The sequence below is a fragment of the Phaethon aethereus genome, assembly GCF_964289735.1.
Source record: "Phaethon aethereus genome assembly, chromosome: 3".
NCBI classification, from domain to species: Eukaryota; Metazoa; Chordata; class Aves; order Phaethontiformes; family Phaethontidae; genus Phaethon; species Phaethon aethereus.
In genome coordinates, this window is record NC_138576.1 from 92,937,736 (window position 1) to 92,958,820 (window position 21,085).

Consider the following 21,085-nt stretch of genomic DNA (forward strand, 5'->3'; position numbering starts at 1 on the left):
CTACTTACTTTCACAGAAGTAGTAGGAAATTAATTTTTACACTCCCTTTCGTCAAACTTCATTAATTGGAATATTTCTAAAAGGGGACTGTCTGAGAGACAGTGTGAACACAGAAGTTGGGAAAACAAGCTAATTACTTCATGTGAAACAACTGATTTATTTATTATTTCTGGCCATTGCTTTTTTAGAAAACATTGCTAAAAATAAACCTGAAGTTTATGTAACAGTGGCATCAAAGACTTGATTGTACCTGGTCTGCTTGGAGAATTTTTAGCTTTTTCTTTTTCATCTCTGAGCCACAAATAAAGCTCTAGAAAGAAATGCTGCCCAGCAGCTTAACATGCTAACCCAAGGCTCAGGATACGCATGTTCAAGTTTCCCTTTTACCAGAAGTCTCCTAAATGATGACAGGTAAGTCATTTAGGGCACCTGGTTGAAATGGGCAATAAAAGTGATAACTCAGTTTACTACCTGCAACTGTGGCTCTATTCCTCCTCCACTGTCCCAAGGCTAACCACACAGAAAAAGAGCGCTGTGGATATGAACTCCCTGTACAGAGGGACAGGAATGGGCAGTACCAGACCAGTGAGGTGCCTGTTGGCCCGTTGCAATGGGGTGGGAAGACACTGTCTTTTCTGGATGGGTGGTGAAAAGCAATAGTCCAGGATTTCCTGAGAGCCCTGTGGGATGTTCTGGCCCTCTGAAGCTCTGAGTCCACCAGGACTCCTCCAGTGTGCTGTAGCAACAGCTGAGGTTTTAGACCTCACATTCAGGGCTCAAAAACTGAACACTGAACAGATAATATGTCCTTCCTTCTGAAAGCCAATCCGTCATACAGGTCTCATTGGTCTGTGTTTTCACACAGAACAAAACAGAAATAGAGGCAAAACTAAATTTTGGCTTGGTACACAACCTCCAGTGGTTTTTTTAGGGGATAAAGATAATAGTCATAGTATGCGCTGTACATAAAGCCAGGGAGGATGCAGCTACAGCAGTCACCTTTCTCCTGTGGAGTAGTTTTTAAGGCTAGAGTCAGAGATAGGTGCTTAACACCTACTTAGAGCACTTCAATTCCTCTTTTGAACTTGCCGGGGCACAAGGAGCCCCCTTGTCCCAGCGCTGGCCTGGGGTGCCTGTGCTGGAGCTCAGCTGGGACCTGGGACAATGCGGCCCCTGTTCTGGGCCCGGCTGTCGCACAGAGACTATAATTATCTCGCTTCTAATGACCAGCCAGGCAAGATAACAGTTTTTATGCTATGTTTAGAAAACAATGTCTTACTACAAATTGACGGTTCATTCGCCTGTAAAAGAGCCTCTCTAACAGCCCTGGAGCAGCTGCCATTCTTTTGCATCCCAGTCCCTTCATTTGCTGCACATTTCACACTTGGAAAGCTTGGGTGAATGCTGCACCAGCAGCGCAGCCTCCCCCGGCCACAGAAGAGGCTCGGAGAGGCACAGAAGTGACCAGAAAACATGCAACCATTTAAATTGTATCTCTATTAGTAAATTAAACTCTGACTGTCTGGCTGACAACAGCCTGCATTGCCCTTGTGAACTCTTTCAGCCCCCGACCCAAAGCGGGTGTGGGGACTGCCGGGAGCCCGAGGGAGGGGAGCGGTAAGACAGCCTTTCACTGGCTCCCAATAATGCCCTGCAGAAAGCAAGCTGAGGCAAAAAGTGGGATGTGAAGGGACTTGCTGCAGACAAAACAGGAGCTTCTATTACTGGTGAGCTTTTCTTCCCAGTGCTGTGGCGCACAGACAACTCGGGGATCAACTGAAACGATGTAGGCTCCTAAGGCATCTATGGGGTAGCTATAGTAGCCAGCTGAGATTGCAGCCTGTGCGGATATATCTGACCATTGCAAACAATGAGAGGTATCAGAAGTGGGCAGTCCTGACCGCATGGCACTCATGGGTTAGCTACCCGAGTATTTGCTCTGGGCTCTGCAAACATTTTGCACCAAACTCTGTGCTGGGGCAGCTGTACATTTAGTGGCGTCTGAGGGCTGCTCCCACATCCCCTGCTGGTGCCGTGCCAGCAGAGGAGCAGAGCCTGCTCCCTCTTTCTGAAGACAGCTTGCTCTTACCTCTCTTGCCACCTTCTCTGAGCTGGCATCTCTGCTCTCGTCTGCAGCAGGACGTGGCTTGGTCGCCTTGGGCTGCCTTTGCTATTCAGGCTCATTTTTCAGCAAATGAGCTCTGGGGGGAAAAAAAAATATAAAAAACATTTGTGGATTAGCAAGAAAATTTCCCAATGACTTGGAACCAACAATATTTCTCATGAAAATGTATTTTAATTTAAAAAAATAACACCATCTGCAGCTTTTGCTTTCCCTTTTGAAGCAGAGCACCAAAATCTATAGCTCATATCCCAAACTGAAAACACATTTGCATTCAGAAGAGTATTTATAACCACCTCTGCTTCATTCACATCATCTAGATTTAAGCAGTTCTTAACCTGACAAGTCTTACTGTCATGACTGAACTGGCTTTCTGGCACCCATTAAGTCCATCCTGCCTTTGCTTTACCTCCAGAGCTTCAAGAGTGCATTAAGAGGTCAGTGGCACATTAAGAACATGATCTGTATCAGTTATCCTTAATCTGTCTCATTCTCCAGGACAGCCACATTAAAAAATACTTTCAAGATCAACTTGCATTTACAAACTGTTTTTCAGCCTGTCACCTTATAAAATAGCTTTGTAAATGTAACAGTCTCTCAGCTGGTAACTGGTTTCCTATGAAAAAGGTGCGTAACTGTCAAGTGACAGTTTTACGTGCACCAAAATTTCTGGAAAAATTCTGAATTATTTTGTGTAGCTTCATGCAGTCCTTTAATGTCCCCACCAGGATGACTTGGGGATTTCCAGCACCTCCAGGCTTGTACATAAAACTGTGGAAATTTTTACCTCTCCAAAATCACTTGTTTACAGGGAAGTTTGGACACAGCCACCTCTGTGCCTCTTGATCTCCCTGCCACATTCCTTTAGGTATTCAGAAGGTTCCGTTCTTTTTATTTTCCCCAATTTTTCTTGAGTCTGTAGAACAAGGATGAGACATAGAGGAAAGCTGGCAGTAGTGCTGTGTATCCTGGCTGGTCACCTTCAGTGAGTCAGAGTTACGAAAGGGTAACGGCTCCATGACTCCAGGGGCTATTTTCACAGCTTCCAGCCAGCTGAGGACAGTGGGAGCCCATCCTGCTCACCTTGGTGGGAGCCCATCTTTCTCACCTCTTGCAATGCATCTGCAGCACTCCAGCATTTTGTTCTTCTGGGCTTGGTGGAAGAAGTTTTTGGACATGAAGCATATGAAGAAAAAGGCTGTTTGGAAATGAGGATAAATGGGAAGGAGAGGGATGTCCAGATGAGGGAGGGGAAAGATTAGAGAAGTTTAGAACAGTTGCAATGGAACAACTTGGTACAAATGGGATTGCTTGCAAGGTCAAATACAGGCATCACACAAGTCAGACAAGTCTTCTTTCACCCCGTTTTGGGGACAGCCTTTCTACCGAAGTGCATCTCAAAATATGTGAGGAATAATTCAGGAAATATAGTCTCAGGATTCCATGGTCTACATCTTCTATTCTCAATGGTGAAATCTGTGCGTAGAAAGAAATATGTAAGTTAGGCAATGATTAGATTTGAAGTAGAAGCTCATATGGTAATCTCCTAAAGCCAAAGTTCTGAACAAACTTCCTGAGCATGGAAGTGGATTATGCAATATTGAGGTGTGGAGGCTTAGCTTTGTTTTAAAAACAAAAGACCATAAATTACAAGTTCCTGTATCCAGTCCCTGTGATAAGCACAGTTTTCCTTTTTGATCTTGGGCGCTCAGAAACAGAATCCTGTGGTTCATCTCTATGCCAAAACAGCCGGTTTTAAAAGCTTCTAATATGCAAAATTAGTAAATCACTGTCAGCCTGGTCCTGAGACACACTTCGCAACAATTTCTGGCTGCACCTATACTGTCACAGTATCCAAGACCTGGCCCTGGAGGCCACTTTCTCTGCCACCATATTTTCTAGCTCTTCCAGTCCCCTCCAGGGCACTCGGAGATTGAGGGATGAAGTTTTGGAAGCATAACCATCCCTCATTGTCTGCAGGACCCATATGCTAGAGAGCCCACTCCTGCCAGTTGCCAAGGGCTGCTAACACACATGCCATAAGGCTGCACAGCTTGGCCCACACTATGTCAGGTCTCTCACCTGCATCTCCATCAACAGCATGTCTTCAGAAACCCCGCACTACCCATAATGGCCTCATTTATAATGCTGGCACCCATGCAAACCCACAGCTCACTTTCATCCCAAAAGCAGCATGGAGTCCCGAGGTGTCTTCTGTAGTCATTAAAAAATAGAAGCAGTATTTACAGGTCCACAGCTTTCAAATGGCTCCCCACAACAAGCACGTCTGGTGAGAGACCTGAGCTTGAATGTGCCTGTGGGCTGCAGACCAGCACCAGGCGGGAGGGATACAACTGAAACAGCCTGTAGCAAAGCCAAAGCAGCAATGACCACCAGCTGGGGAGGTCAGCCTGCTGGTGTAACAAGGTGTAAGGCTCCATCCTCACTGCAGCCTTCCACCATGAGACATTGAGGAGTAGGACCCACCTCCAACTGAGGAGGAGTAGACAGGACAGACCTCCAAACCCAAAGATGTCTCTGGAGAAGACAGCAGAGAAGCATCCAGCTTATCCACAGAAGTATTGGTAGACTCTGCCTAAAGACTAGCCTTTGATGTTCTCTGTGAGGAGTATGAGAAAGCACAGATCTAGTGAGTGGCCTTCGGAGCCCCTCATGGCTCAGACGAGCAGGACATGAATGCGAGGTAGCATTCATTCTTCAGCAGAAGATCCAGACGTGCCTTTTGCACCTGGCTACCACAACAGCCCATGCATCTCTTCTGAGCACCCAAGTGGCACCTCTCTATCCCATGCCTAAGGAAGGGGGGGAGCCTGGGCTCCACCTGCAGAGCATGGGGTAGGGTGGCCATGCACAATGTCCTGGGATGGGGGGTCGGGCATCCTGGCTCTCGGCAGCTGACTCTGCAAGGAGGCAAAGGATTTGGAGGTCCCAGCAAAGCAGCACTAGAAGAAGACTAGGGGTTGTTTTCTGATTTGCCTTTTGTAGCAACCTCCTTTGTAGCAGGGGTTGGTCTTTTCTAAACTAAAGGTATCAGAGAGATATCCGAGAGAGTTGGAGAGAAAGGTTCCCAAGCAGGAATAATGCAGTTAGTCAGGAAGAAATAATATTTTTTGAAAAGTACAAAATATGTAAGGGGGAAATGTTAAACAGTGCAAGAAGCATGAAACTATCATTTTTACAGAGAACTATAACACAAAATTGAAACTACTTTCTCAACTTTGTTCCACTGGTTTCCATAACAGAAGCAGATTTCAGCTTAGCTTTTAAAAATGTTCTCCACAGCTTCCCCAGTGCTTCCTGATTTGCTGAAGATATTTTGTGTAAGGTGCTTCCTTGATCAAGTTGTCATTACTAGACATCGATGAATTTCACCACTTACTTACTGCCTTATTTCAAACCAGTGTCACATGCCAGGGTGGTTCCAGATGTTTATTTATTTTTTTAAATTACATATCTTTTCTGAATCCTTATCCAACCAGGCCATGGCTTTGGCATGAGGCATCAGTAGTCATACTGACTACAGGAGATCCTGAATTGATAAAGGTTTTCTGTGAGACATTGTATAGATTTACTAGTATGCTTAAGGTTCAGTTTTGCTTTTGACCTAGACATATAGCTCACTTTTGTAGTGAAGAGGGACATGTAGCTTTAATAAGCATAGTGTAAACATCCTAAAGTTTCTCTTAGTATCTGCTTCTAAGTTTCTATCAAAAAGAAAGGTGTCAAGTTTTGTTTGAACATGCTACGGAAATTCCAAAAACCATCCCCAGGGTGATGTACAATTTCTTCATTGCCTTTAACACAAATTCTTCACTTTTAGACCAAATATGTACCTTCAGGGGCATTCTGACACACTACAATAATTCTTAGTTTGCAGGCAGCACAATAGCTTGGTTAGTCAGCGCTCTTTTCATTGTGCATCCAACCAGAGAAACCACATACTGCACTTGAAAAAGTTACTTTGACTTATTGAAATCGTTTGTTGGAAATAGAAAATGGTGCATTTTCTAAAAAGTGAAAGCAACATGGCCAGGAGTCCCATGCCACAAAGCTAGCACAGCCCTCGGGCACTGCTGAATTGCAGGAATTTCCCTTTGCTCTCAGTTTCTTGGGGAAATGGCAGTGCCAGGGATTGATGGTACCTGGCTGGGGTCTGTCTGAGGTTAAGCAGAAGTAGTTGAATTAGAACAGGGAAAGAAGTTCTCTGCAACCATGAGCACAGCGTAGCGTGCAGAGGGAGCATGGGTTTGAGCCTGGGAGCAAGGCGGGCAGATAGATGAGCAGACAAGAGCTGTGGTGGGGAGGAGGACGGAGGGAGGGAGCTGTCTGGACAGGGATTCACAGGTTTGAGCTAACAGCGATTCCCAATGAGACATACAAGCTGCACATCAAAATGAAAAAAAAATGCATAATACATTAGCAGAAACCAGGAAACTACACTGTAATGACCCTCATAGAGATGGCCATCTGGACAGTCCAAATTATATTTTCTCCGTGAGTGGGTGATATATTCTAAATGTACCTCTTCCTTTGCTGGAAGGGGCTGGCCAGACCAGCATAATTGATGGTTATCTCTGTGAGACAGATGAAAAAGTATAGTCATTGCAGTTTTATTTAGGCTCCGAGAAAGTTCTGGCAAGCTAAATAACACTGCAGTTTTAAATAAATTACCTTCTTCTGAAAGAGCTCTGTGGAAAGTAGAGAAATCATTCATCACTTCAACCTTACATTGGTTTAATTTCAAGGCATTGCATGAACACAAAATGAGTAGCACAGGGCTGCCCGGTGTTTTTATTTGGCTCTAAATTGCTGGGTATAGCATCTCTTCATTATACCTACCTGAATGAAGCTATTTTGGACTAAATTCTTCTTGCAAATCTTTATATAAACATTTCTTAAAGCAGCTCTGAAGGGACTCCTGTGCCCAAAGTGCAACTTAGAATTTAGACCTCTGAATCCACCCATGCCTCACTTCAACGACTTGACGATGACTTAAGAAGTACCCTGTGAGGTGTACTGACTACCAGCAGTCCCCCCAGCCCTCTTCTCAGTCGGGGCCCTCATGGAGCAGAGCAGGCACCATTCAAAACACGATGTGGCAGCCGCAACATTCAAAGCTTTTGTAATAAGGACCAAGTGGTGAGAACCCTTAACCAGGGATAAATGTACCAGGGCTGTCTGTGGCCTCAGAGAGTTTGAACCCATGTTTCCTTCATCACCAAGGATGTCCCCCATCATCAGGCTCCAGGGCACAAAAGATTGGGATACCCCTCCATTCTCTGTGATGAATCAGGACCCCTGTGCAACCAGGAATGCCAAGCATGGAGTCAGAAAGAAAGCAAGCAGGAAAGGGCCTGACTTGCTGCTTGCTTCCTTGCTTGCTTGCCTGGGAGCAGAGCAGGGCCAAAGTCTCTGGCTTTGTCCTGGAAGGAGCTTGTATTTCACAGCAGCTCACTGTAGCATAAAAAATAGAGTAAGTCCAGGGAGAAGGAAGGTCCTAGGGCCCGACGTCCTCTTCTCCATCTGAATGTCCAAGCCGCAGGGCTGCAGAAATGCTCCTCGGGCACCTTCACCGCTCTTAGCATCCCAGATGCACAGCAGCCTAGTTCCAGCAGAGAGGGGAGACCGTGCCCAGCACCCTCCATACGCTTGGGGGTGGCAAACTCACTCTCAAAACAATCTTTTCAATCACTTTGTAGAGGGCCTGGAAGAGGTGAGGCCTCTGCCCCCTCCAGGGTCGTTTTGAACCCTTGGGGCTTTCCTTAGCAGCGGCTATAACCTCTGATCACCTCTCAGCCAACGCTACTGTGCGTGGGTAGCCAGGGTCTTTCAGGCCACACGGGGAAACTTTTCGTCTTTTGTTTGGCAGGGGCCATAGGCCTACACCCATTTTTGGCAGCTCACAGACCACCCAGTCGGCTGAACAGCCCAACCTGCCTGTAGTTACTGCACGCTGGCGGCAGTAGGCCAAGCCAGACAGCTGAACTGTGTTGAGAAACAGGGCCCACAGCTGCCTCTGCACAGCAGTACGGCGCAAACCAGCAGGTGATCAAGAAACAGAGCTGTGTCCAAACCCTCGGCGCCCATCTCTGAAGCAAAAGGCCTAACAGGCAAGGAAAAACCATAGCAGCCATTGCCCTGCTGTCGAAAGGGTCACTGCCATGCGGGCGGAGGACCACCGCTGGCAGCGTGTGGGATACGTCTGGCCACAGAAAGCGGCTGCCAAACAGTCCATAGCTACTGCTTTGGTGGAAACTATTCAAAATGAATAGCCCTGCCTGTAATCCTAATGCTAGCCGTGTATGTTAACGCAAAGGCTCTTCAAGGCAAAAGCACAAGCTCTCCCCAGGCTCAGAAACTTGTTTGGAAGTGGTTTGGTTGTTCATTTTATTAAGCACACGATTGCCTAATGTGCAATGTCTGATAATTCTCGCAACTCCTCCACCACAAGTGAAAGACCTGCAGCCATAAAGGCCTGTGTTTCCGTGTCGGCTCTTTCTGAGGCACTGCATAATGAAGCAGAGTGCACCATGGTGCTTTGAAGCTCAGCACCTCCTCCAGGAAGCATTTTTGGGTTCTCAGTCCTAGTTCCACTTGCCTCAAAACAGGCAACAGTCTTTGAGATGGAGCTCTTCCTTTTGGCTTTTTCAGCTGACTGGCCAAGATGTGGGAGCAGAGGCTTTTCTGGAAACTGAAGAAAGTTGAAGAATGCACATGGTACAGGAAACCTTGAGTTTCTTCTTGACGCTTCCCACAAACAGTTGTGGGCAACTAATTTTTTGTCTCCTCTTTGATATGATAAAGCATATCATGTCCTATCTTTGCAGATGATGCTGGTACAGATATTAGCTTTCTCTTGCTTCAATTATAGCAAGCCCCTTGCAATTCCCTTCATATATGAAATAAAAAAAGTGAGCGTTCTGTCACCTTTCTTATAGAAAAGGTGATGAGGTCTGTGATGTTTTTGATTCCTGGATGAATATATTCTATTTCAGACCACTCAAAGAGTAAAATTGAGCATCCCATGCCAACAAGCTCACCCTTGCAAAACAGCACCCCAGATCTTAACTTTTTGGTACACAGTGACCTGGCCAGGTATACCTGCAGGGCAATCTAAGCCTTTGCAATGAAATATAATTATCAGCTCAGCTTTTCTGGCTCAGCAGAACTCATTATTTGCCTTTTTAAAATAAACAACCACTTGGATTTTGTTTTTTTTAAGTACAGACTTTCAGGGCAACACAGTGCACTGAGTGTACAGCATTCCTTCCTTCTGACAAGAAAGGGGGTGAAACTAAATCGTGTGACAAGTGTTAGCTATGCGCCCTACTATGCACCAAAATGAACAGCTATTATATTGCTGAGCAAGGTACAATACCATGGGGAGAGAATACGAGCATGAAACAAAGAAAGGGTTAAACATTTTTTAAAAAAGAGACAAAAGAAAAAAAAAAGAAATCTAAAATCTTTTGTTCTAGAAGATGAGGATCAGCTCTTGTTTATCCAAACCAGTTTACTCACACCTACACCAAGCCCACTTGATTCTCCCGTAAAGGGCACATATTTAACTCAACCCACAGTGCTTAGAGATCATGTTGTTAACTCCATGCTACTTGCTCAGATAGCTTTCAAACAAAGTCCACTTCTGTTTTTTTATGGTGCCAGTGCTGCTGCGATACTACAACCCCTTGAGAAGGGGAACAATAACACACACTATTGTGGTACAAAGAGAGTACACAAATTAATTTCTCTGACACAGGAGATTACAGGAAATAAACTGCTTACTCCTGCAGAGACAAAGCACGTGGCACCAGCAAAGAATTTAGGTTTGCACGTGGAACGGATGGCAGTGCCTGACACCAAAAATCAAGGACTTAAAACCTACACTCCCATCAGAAAATGTTATACTTTGCCATACAGTGACAATTTATATGGATTTAAACCATCTGTTTGTTTGTAGCACATAACAGCCCTCTCATATCTTTATAAAAGTCAAGCTTCTAATAAAAGGTCAGTATAAAAATCTTACTTTATATGCAGAAAGAATAGTTTGCTAACTCTCTCTCTTCCCTAACATTCAAGCTTTTTCAAGTATTTGTAGTAGGGGAAAAGTATTCAACATTCTTTCAAGTAGAAATCTGATTTTAAAAAGTAAAATAAGATCAGCACTGGGAAACACTGGAGGTGCATCTTACTACATTTGTACTCGACTTAGCTGGGATTTAAGCATATGTTAATGCAATGCATATACTTACCTGCTTTCCTGGTATAAAGAATGCTATGGCAGTCTGAAGGGTACAGATGGGAAAATGTACTCTGATAAACAAAGCATACAATTTAGGACATTTAATACTGAATGGTCACTAGTTGTCAGTACTGGCTGGCACTGCAAATACTGCATTAAAGAAAATCTGATAAGGAGAAATCTCAGCAAAACTCATAGTCTAGACTAACCCAAAGTAGAAACTTTTGATTTTGTTTTAATGGGATCTATTCATTTGGTAAAGGAACAAAGGAACAACAGCTTTGTGTTTAATAGCAAAGTATCATTCCTGATCTACAGATAAAATATCCCCAAACCTCCCAGTGGATCTATGCAGACTAAATAGCCTGTCGTACGCATGGATCGGGGCCCTGCTTTCCCTTTCCTTCTCATAAAAACAAAAACCTCCACTGTTTTATTCCAGACTGTTTCCAGTATGAAGTGGCAGATGCCATGCAATGTAAATCCTCCTGCACTTTTCCCCATGTGACAGCCCAAGGTCTGAAGGCCAGGACCATCCTTGACAGTGTTGCCAGCAGAGCTGTGTCACAGGATGCCTGTGCATTTTTCCTGGCATGCCAGGGCCTAATGTAGAAATTAATATAGTGACAAAAATAAGTTTCTTTACTGTTATAATTTATTTCCATTGGGATACTAGTATAAACTGCACCAGCAAAAGTACAGAGTCCACAACAGGATGCTTTTGTGTGTAGCTATGACAGCAAATCTGTTAAGTAAATCTTACAGCCTTGTCTAAATGCTTCTGTTAACTCTCTTACTGATAAAATATCTGTTATTACAGGCTAAGGGGTCTGCTGAACTAATTTGCCCCCAACAGGCTTTACATATGAACTCCTTTTAAATTTCTTGGCCTCTTTCTGCAGGAAATTCATAATATTCTAGGAAAAAAAGCCCACTTTCTGTTGCCTTGAAAAGCAATGCCACCAGCAGGCTAGGTAGAAATTGCAATTGCAGCCAAGCCTGGGGTAGTGCCACCCAAGAGGACTGGGATGGCTCCTGGGGTGGCTGGCCTTGGCTTGGGGATAGCAGGGCTTGGGGATGGCAGGGCCTTCAGAAAGCAGTGAGAAGTCTTGTGCAGCACTGGTGGTACAGGTGGTTATACATTTTGAGAGACAGGAAAAGTTAAGTAGTATTGAACTCTCTCCACAAAGCACACAGCAACCTACCCATGAAGCTAGCTTTTACATCGATCCTTTACATCTCAGACCTTTTCTACTCTAATTAATCTGGAGATGAAAATACTTCAGCACCGAGCCAAATACTGTCAGGACAAATTATCTTTTTTTCTTTCCAGTACTCCTTAGTGACACATCCAGATTTTGCTTTACTCACCATGAAGGCCACAATCATTGCAACCTTCTTTGGTAAGTACAGTTGATGTGCTGCAGTTAGTAGTTTGTGGGTTTGTACTCTCCTGTCCTTGGCTGACCAGTGCCTGCTGGCTTCTCTTCCATTTGGACTCCATGGCTGATGAAGCTCTTGGTGGCAGGTGGAGTAAGCCTTGGCACAGTTTTTCAGAAATGGGCTATCCAAAAATGACTTTGGCATAGAAACAATATTGATTATTTGCAGAGATCTCTAAGTACATGACCAGCTGCATGCAGTCCGTATCAGATGGCACAACTGGGCCTGAAAAAGGTCTGTAACATAAAGATTCCCTCCAAAGAAAAATCAGCTGTTTATTATTGTGGGAGCATCCCTTCCCGCTTTTTCTCTGTGTTCTTGCTCTTTCCATGAACAATAAAGTGACAAAGGAAGGCAGCTATAAATGTGTCTTATTTTCTTTCCCCGGCAGTCAGACAGGACCTTGCTTTTTGGAAACACGTAGAGACTCGAGAATTTACAGTTCATCTTACATGAACAATCTGGTTGATCAAGCATGATTTCTTAGTGTACTTTACTTAGATGTTTCCCTTTGATGGAGATCCAGACACCACGTAGCCTAACGGTACTGTATGACTTTAATTGTGATATTCCCAGGCAATCTTCCCTCTAGCTGGGACCATCAGGTCTGGCACGATATCCATTCTTAGTGCAACTTCATAGCTATCTACGTAGTTCTTCTGTCTTTACTAAGAGACTAAATTACTTTCTCCACATTAAGTAGTTAGGACTTTGCACTTTATTTTCCACTGGTTCTCTCCTTTTTTCTAACTACAGTTTTGCCTTGGTTACACAACTGCACCAGTGACAGAAGACCTCAATACTGCATCTATACACTGTCACTTCAGACACTGTGAGACCAATTTTTCTTTTGAGCAATTTCTAGGAGTAATTAAGTCTGCAAACTCTCTGCAACCAGTCTAGGAGGAAAAGAGCATAAAAGAAAGAAATAAGACTGCTGTTGCATGTTCCAGTAAGATTAACTTAACAAATGATGAGAGGATCAGCCAACACATCATAGAGAGCTTCAATTCCCTCTGAAAGCTCAGAGAAAGGAGAGGTGAATAGGAAGGTCAAGATATTTGTAATGAAGTTATTAATTACCCATAATACAACGCTTCTAAAATAAGCACAGAGAATGAAGAGTTTTGGTATGTCATCCACTTAGCAAGTCAACTTAACACAGTAAGCTACATGCATATATTGTGATGTATGTTTTAACATAAAAGTGTATGTCTCTCTTACTATGACACCTTTCAAATCATAATTTTACTTACTGAAGAAAATCAGTGCCCTTGCTGGGACAGGGTAACTGGTAAATGCCACACTAGAACTTCATACGGTCTGTAATGTTGCCCAGTATCCCATATGTGCTACCATCAGTGAGTGAAATGCCCCAATGCACGATTACAGGATAACATCCCCGTGGGGCTATTAAGAAGGATCTTTCTCTCCCCAATTTTCCAGCTGCTTTATGCACAGAGCACGTTGTTTCACTGACATCTCTATCACACCAATTACAAAGAGGTTCCACCACTTGTGGAAATACCCTGGCCTTTTGTGGGTTTCTGGAACATGTGGACTCAATGGCATCTTCTGATAGAGAATTCCACGGATATATGTGCGAGCTGAACTGATCTTTAATCCCCTTCAAAAAACTGTTCCACAGTAGATGCCATCTTGACCGCGAAGTTAACCAACAAGTAGAAAACTAGCGGTGGCTGAGAATATTCCCATTTCATTTTTTCAACCTGGTGATTCAAATTTGGGAAAACTCATGCATAGGAGCTTGTGGTGACTGATGTTGATAGTCCCCCTTTTTCCTAATACTATGTTTTCTTTGTTTCAGGTGTGTTTCTTACATGTACATATGCAGCTAAGGAAGCCACAAAGAAGACGAAAAAGGCTAAACTCTGTAAGTGGTCCCAGTAGTATTCTTGACTGCTTTACAGCAGGCATGTCTGATGCACAAAAAAAAAGTGCAAAGTGAGATTATATTCTGGTAACCCTCCACAATTGTCTGCAGAGTCAATGGGAGCATAAGTTAACTAACAGATTCTTTTACTGAAATCAAATCACTAACTAAAGAGCATGTGTAAAGGGGAAATTGTGTACTTTGCTACTAAAATGTGTCTACCTAGGTCATTAGGTACCATGCAAGGATCTAAGCAAGCACTAAGGTTTTCACAGAGAGACATAAATATGTGAAACAGACCTGCTGTTACACAGAGTATATGTAGCTGATTATCGTGAGACAAGTGGTGTACATCCTATGCACTAGGATGTATAACTTTCAGCTATACTGCTGTAAGAGCATTCTGTCCACAGATTATTTTGCTCATTTAGTTGACAAACAAGCCTGCTGCGAGATTGCGGACTTGTACTTAAACCCTTTGTTCAAAGTAAATTTTACCCAGCAAATAGTTTTAAAAATTAAGGGCAGGATAACGGGCTGCAGCCTGGCATTATAAATGGCACCGAGCTGCACGAGCACAGAGTGGCAGGCTTGGGAAGCATCCTGCCTTGCATGTGCACAGTCCTTCCCGGTCCCTACACACAGCCACCTCTTCCCCTACCCACTCCTTCCCACATGTTAACCACAGCCTGGGTGACTACAGTTCTTTCTTCAGCGAAGTGTCGTAACAGATAGTTCCTTCAGAGAAGCAAGTCCTGAAAGTCATAAATATTCTTAGGCTTCTTTAATCCATCCTTAGTTACAGCATCCCTCTGTGTAGGGGTTATTATGTCTTATATTGTAGATGCAGAGCACATAGACATCTTGCATCCCAAAACCACTGACAGGAAGGCATAAGAGGAGGGCATTCCTTTCACTCAGTTACTCATTGTTTCATGACAAGATCACTCAGCTATAAAAATATTCAATCTGACTTTACCAAGATTTTACACTCACAGATGTACCCCAGATCGATTGCGATGTCAAGGCGGGGAAGATAATCAATCCAGAATTCATTGCAAAATGCCCTCCTGGATGTCAAGATGTAAAATACCGAGTTTATGGCACAGACATTTATGCTTCCTTTTCCAGTGTGTGCAATGCTGCAATTCACAGGTGAGTGAGTTTAAATGAGCAAGACACTCAGACAAAACCATCATTTTAGTGTAGGGAGCTCTCGGCTTTTAAGATCCTTTCCAGTTCCTGATTGCAGGCTGCTGTTCTAGTAGGAAACCTGTGAGAAAGACCATATGTGATGCTATGGATCCAGTCTTATAAAATGCTGTTAATCCTCTACTATTGAAATCAGTCGTGTTTGAAGACATTTCTCAACTTTAAAAGTGTCTTCAGGTTTGCAGATCTCTCATTCATGCATAGCAAATTAGTATTGTACTATTATTATTCGAGTGGAAGATAGGGATGGAGCTGCTGCCACTAATAAAGCTTCAGAAAAAAACAGGCATCTCACCAGTAATGACTACATACAATCAACTCTAACACTTCTGGAATTGGTTTTGGTTCTCCAGATTTGAATTTAACTGTCCTTGACATCAAAGCCTGAGTAATGTGCTTTCCTGCCACAGAAAAGGACACTGGACAAGGAAATGCATAATATGAATTTTATAGCACAGATTTTGCCGAGTTTTATTAGCCATGCAAAAATGTGCATAAAATTTTAATGGAGAATAACTTCACAGCCAAAACATGCTATAACCGTAGGCAGCATGCAAAGGCAAGATGCATTCAGCTGAAAATGCGGTAAGAACTTACAAAGCCTGACTGACAACTTGACTCCATTTGGAGTTATTTGAGCCTACTGCATTGCTGCCAGTTCTGTGAAATAGCTGGGACCTTGAGTCAAACTGAATAGTTAAGGCTTTGGGACTTGGCACTTTAGCTCTGCATTGTGCAGTGCGCAGGCTGACCTGCCTGTGCGCATGGGGCTGCCACCTCCTGGCTGCAGCTCTGGATGCTCAGCTTATAATGTTGCATTTCCTCAGACAATGCATTCCTTACAGTTATTTTACCAGCAGCTTCTTGCAGTCACCAGATAAAACTACAGCTCTAACATATTCTTCACTGTTGTTTGCTGCCCATTACTTGTTTTCCAGCAGTGTCATTACTGCCAGTCCCACCACCCCTCTAGAGTCACAGTCACTTCGTGCTTTGTCCACTTTCCTAATGATGCCACAGCAGGTTGCATACACTGAAGGTTTTCTGTTTGTCTTGAGATACATGTTATGTCATATGTCAAACATCATTTAACGTGCACCACACATGGAGCTTGTCAGGTTTTCTACAGCTTCCAGAAATACTGTGTTCAGTTTACTCCAGGCTGAGGTCAGAACCAGGCTTAGTGTTTTTGCAGATAACACATACTGGAACTCAAAGAAAACATTAGTTTTACAAAAGGAAAAGGTCAAGCGAGTGGGAGCATTGCCTCATATTTGTATCTCTGCCACATGGTTGGCCCTAAAACTCCTCCGAGTACCTCTCCCCACGTCTTCAGTCATTCAATCAAGCTTGCAGGAATTTTAACGAAGGCAGCAGCTTGTTCTTGTGTGCAACTAGGTCAGCCTTGAACACAGGACCAGTAGATCAGTGGGAAGAGCAAGCAGATCCCAACAGCACTTTGTAACAAACTGCTCTTCTTTATGCAGAAGCAGCACAAATATTTCTTAGCAGCAGGCTTAGCAGTAGTGTCACAGCTCCACTGTAGCTTCTGGTTTAAAGGTAGAAGTGAATGCTTCATACATCTTGCACGGTTGAACGGTTTCTAAGTTTTGAGGGGGGATTTCCACCTTCAGACACCATGTTTTCCCGTTGCAGTGGTATAATCGACAACGCAGGTGGGAAGATCCTCGTTCAAAAAGTCGCTGGCCATTCTGGCTACCGTGGGAGCTTCTCCAACGGGGTCCGGTCCCTGTCACTGCCGCGCTGGAGGGAGTCCTTCCTCGTGTCAGGTACTACGGGGGAGCACCGGAGCTGCCTGCCTGCCCGGTCTGCTCCCCACTGCCCAACCAGCTGGGCAGCAACAGGCGGAAGGGGAAGCAGCGTTCTCATTTTAAAGACCTCTTTAGTCACCACAGGCCCACCCCACCTAGCTTTAGCATGAATAATGCACTTGAGACGGTTTATATTCTGAGCATCCTATATAGCCCATAAAGAGACATACACCCCACCAGTAGCGTGCTGGGTTCAGCCCAGCATGGGTCTGAGCCCACTGCGGGAGGTGACAGGCCGTCTGAATTGACTCTCTGAGGGTACCTTGACTCCTGCTATTTGATGCGTAAAATCCAGGCCTCAGTATTGGTGGGTAGGTCTTCCTGTTGCACTTGCTCTCCATCCTGGTAAGTAGCGCTGCTAAGGGAACTAAAGGGACTTTTGGCCATTTGAAGCATTCTCAGCCTGCACCTGAGTATGCATCTTCTGAAGCAACTTCTGACTTCTGTCAACCCATCTCAAGCCACATATAGCCATACTGCATTTACACAATCCCTGTATTAAGCAATTCTATTGGTGCATCACAAGTATGTTATGAATCCTCCTCACCTCTGCTAGACAAATAGTTTTGGTATCTATTCATCGCAGGGAAATCCATCTTAATTTAATGCTCATTCCTTTTTTCTCCTCATAGTATATACAGCATCTCACTTGCATTCATTGACAAAATTCAGAATTTATTTTGTCAATTAGATCCCCTTTACACCAGCTTCAGATGATTATCTTAAACCTACCTGCACTCATTCTACCTGGGTGAAAGGAGAGTCTAATTTACATTGTTTTACATACAATTTCTCAGTCTAACTTCTTGCTGCATCCATACAGTGGGTCGGTTATTGCTGGCCTGCACTTTTGGAGGTTTAGTATAGGTATGACCAGTTGATATTAACTAACTACATCATTCCTGGAAAAGTCAACAGTTCAAGCAACTGAACAGCCACTAAAAATAAAGAAATGTTCTTTTCGTGTGAAAATTTGTGGACAGCAAAGGAGGTCTCAGAAACTGACCAAAACAGACTGTCATCTGGAATTTGCACTTATGTATTTATGTATTTAGATGCACCTTTTACAGCATTCTGCCATGGGCACACCACATGATGAGAAGGATTTATTTTGGATGAGTAGGAATTTCCTGGAATAGCTGAATTGCTACTTGTATTTGTTGCTGTTTTTTCCCCAAAAAACAGTACATTGTAATTCTGGTACATAAATGGGAAATAAGATGTTTTTACCTTAGCAGCTGCTCAGTTGCTATCCCATAAAACTGTAGGAATTTTTGATTTATAGGAACAAATCTTTATTCATAATTAATGAGACACTATAAAAGAAGATACAAGAGAAAGTTACAAGCATGTGTAAGAGGAGATGATGAGAAATCTGGGTATGTGTAGACATGATGAGATTTGTCCCTCATGCACTTAATTTTACACATGCTCAGTGCTCTCACTGATGTCAGTGGAACTACTTAGTTTATAAACTAGCTCAAGTGTAAATCTAACATAATATAAGTCATATCATATTTCATATATAAATAGGAAGAAAACTCACTATACCTACTGAAAATATGGCAATTTTTTGAATTTTAGAGAGAAATTTAGAAGACTAAAACCTCAGGAAAGCTGTGCTATTCATCTCAACAGCCTGAGGCTGAATGCAGACAGATCTCACTCTTAAAAAGAGATGAGTTGGGGTTTTTTTTCCCCAATTATGAGTCATAAAACAACAGAGCTACATAAAGCATTCCCCAATAAAAATATAAAGTCACCTAAGGCATTAATTTCAGGACAGCTTTGGAGCTTGAACTGAGTCATCTATTCTCCAGACAAATTCCTTTTCAGCCGACCAGACCCGTATGTGATACTGGACTCTAGAAATGTGCCAAGTTTATTCCTAGTTAGGATATTGTCACCAAGAGTTTGTGATGTTTAAATTGTGAATGAGCACCCGCACAAAAGAGCACAGAAGAGGAATCCTCGGGGGACCCAGGCGATGAAGTGGCATGATTTAAGGGCAGTGGGGAACGAGGTCTGTCCTCTGGGATTAAAGCAGCCAGCACACCAGGAGGTATGCAAATGCACTGGTATTCATTTTCAAGCACTGAAACGCCTTGGCACTAAGTTGAATGACTCCATTCAGTTTAGTGGGAGTTTTGCAGCTAATGGGTTAAGAAAATAAGAGTCCTAAACCTCTGTGTTTGCTAGTCACAAATAAGCGTGAGAGGGTGAGCAGCCAGCACCCCATAGCTTGTACTTCAGTGGCTAGAAGTTGAGGTTTTCAGCCCACATGTAAGCCCATTTTTAAGTATGCTAAGCAAACTCCAACCTAGATGTAACTTTTTCCAGACAGTGAAAAGGACATACTACCATTGCTCCAGAGAGCAGGGCCACATTCAGGTCAGGCCTCAGACCTGCCTCTTGGTCACAGATGGGATGCGAGTTGCTGTTGATCAAAAACCCCAGAGTCCAGAGGCAGCCAGCCTCCCCTCGCTAGCTAGTTTATTTGCACAGCAGTGGGCTTCAGGTTTGCATTAGAAATCAGATTAGCACAGACATATTCTAAATTAAGATCAGATTTTTATGATATTGCTGCATCCATGTACCAACCACTCAGACCTGACAACTCTGCCTCTGTTGGGGATAAAGAAATGCATTTAGAAATCATCTGCAATCCTATAACTTTTCCATTTTTCTATCAAATTGGCAGAAAAGCTCCCTAGTCCTGCTTGGCTCCCGATCCCAATTTTAGCTTGGAGGAAAGTGGATGTGAAGACCTGCTGCCCTTCACTTAGGTCAGCTTCTGTGAGAGACCCAAGGGCAGGAAGGAAGCTATTTTCAGCTTGTCCTTACATGCTAACTTGCCAGCTCTGGTCTTTGGCAGATCTGTGTTGACTTCAGTGGAGCTGCTTTCAGTTTATACCACTGTAAATGAGAAATGGAATAGCTCCTTACATCATTGCCTAGTTAGTAACTCAAAATAACTTCTTGATCTAGGGTTTTTTAATGACATCTGAAATTTCAGAGAGGAGTAAAACAAAGGAGATAGATAGAGACATGAAAAGGGACAAAGGACAGTGCCTCTTCAGCTCCATGACCATCCCTGCACATAGAGGACCAGTTCCTCTGGCATATACCCTTCTTTGTGTGCTATCACAGGGGAAACAGCCCCCAGTTCCCAGGAGTGGCTCAGTCTGTAGCAGCTGATTCTGTTCAGTGCTGTTGGAGTAATCATCCAGGATGACAACTGGCATGCTCACAGTGCCATATACACCTTCTTAAAGAATTCACCGAGGGAATAAAGGAAAGCAAACCTAGGATCACCATCATGACTCAGGTTTTGCAGGAGGTGGAGGTAGGTCTCACCTGAGGTGGTCCAGCTGCATGACACAGCACAGCATCTTGTAAAGCCAGTCACCAGGGTCCAGAAGTCCTATATCCACCAGCTCCTGGAGGCCAGAGCAGTCTTCCCTACACTGGACTTCTCTGCAACACTTTTCATGCAGTGATGTTTGGGAATACAAAAACTGCCCCAAGAGATGGAATTGCATGGCTATACGTACCAATAGAGACGGCATCTGCTGTGGCACTAAAAAGATTTGTGGTTTAAAGCTTAGCTAGGAAACATACCTCATTGTTTTAAGACAGGACCCTCATTTTAGATCTAAATATAGGCACCATATGTTCCCACACACAAGCACAGCCTTCTCTCACTGTTATTACTGCAAAAGACTGTTGCCAGAAATGGTAGATTGCAAAAGTGAGGTCAGAGAAGAATGTTGTGTGCGTGACGAAATAAATCCCACATCAAACATGCTTTCTAAGTCAACTGCATAGTCGGGCACTGGAAAAGGCTGCCTAGGGAAGCTGTGGGTTTAAGTACAGTTTATACAGATAGCCTTCAGGAGTGGTCCCCTTATCCTTAACACCATTGGAGAGCAAAGGAATGAACTAACTCACCTCTTCAAATCCTTTCCAGGACTGTGTTTCCATGCTTTCTGTCTTTTTTTTGGTGATGCTGCATTTAGGCATTGGTATTTTTACTGGCATGTTTTTGAGATTCTGCCATCAGATGAAAGAAATCTTCAAGACAATGAGATGCACAGTAAAGAAGTGGGATCTAATTCTGAATGCATGTTAGATGAGAATTTCATTGCAAGAAAACGTAGAATATTTTGTGATGTTTTCTAATGATTTTTTTTGTAGAAGGCAAGCCAAGAAAAGGTGTGACATATCCATCAACTCTTGAATATTCTTCTTCAAAAAGCACAGCTGTTAAATCAGGCAAGTAATTGTGACTGATTTTCCTTTATATCCATTCACAA

General features: G+C 43.5%; 1 protein-coding gene across 1 annotated transcript in view; it reads left to right on the plus strand.

Annotated features, from left to right (window-relative positions):
* Nucleotides 1-11,760: 11,760 nt before the first annotated feature.
* VIT (vitrin) overlaps nt 11,761-21,085 on the plus strand; it is a gene marked incomplete at its 5' end in the record, with an annotated part of 37,755 nt that continues 28,430 nt past the window's right edge. Inside the window, 5 exons of the mRNA XM_081997961.1 lie at nt 11,761-11,791; nt 13,660-13,725; nt 14,724-14,880; nt 16,594-16,727; nt 20,967-21,044. Coding sequence (XP_081854087.1) covers nt 11,761-11,791; nt 13,660-13,725; nt 14,724-14,880; nt 16,594-16,727; nt 20,967-21,044 — 466 coding nt within the window. The remainder of the gene's footprint in view (nt 11,792-13,659; nt 13,726-14,723; nt 14,881-16,593; nt 16,728-20,966; nt 21,045-21,085) is intronic.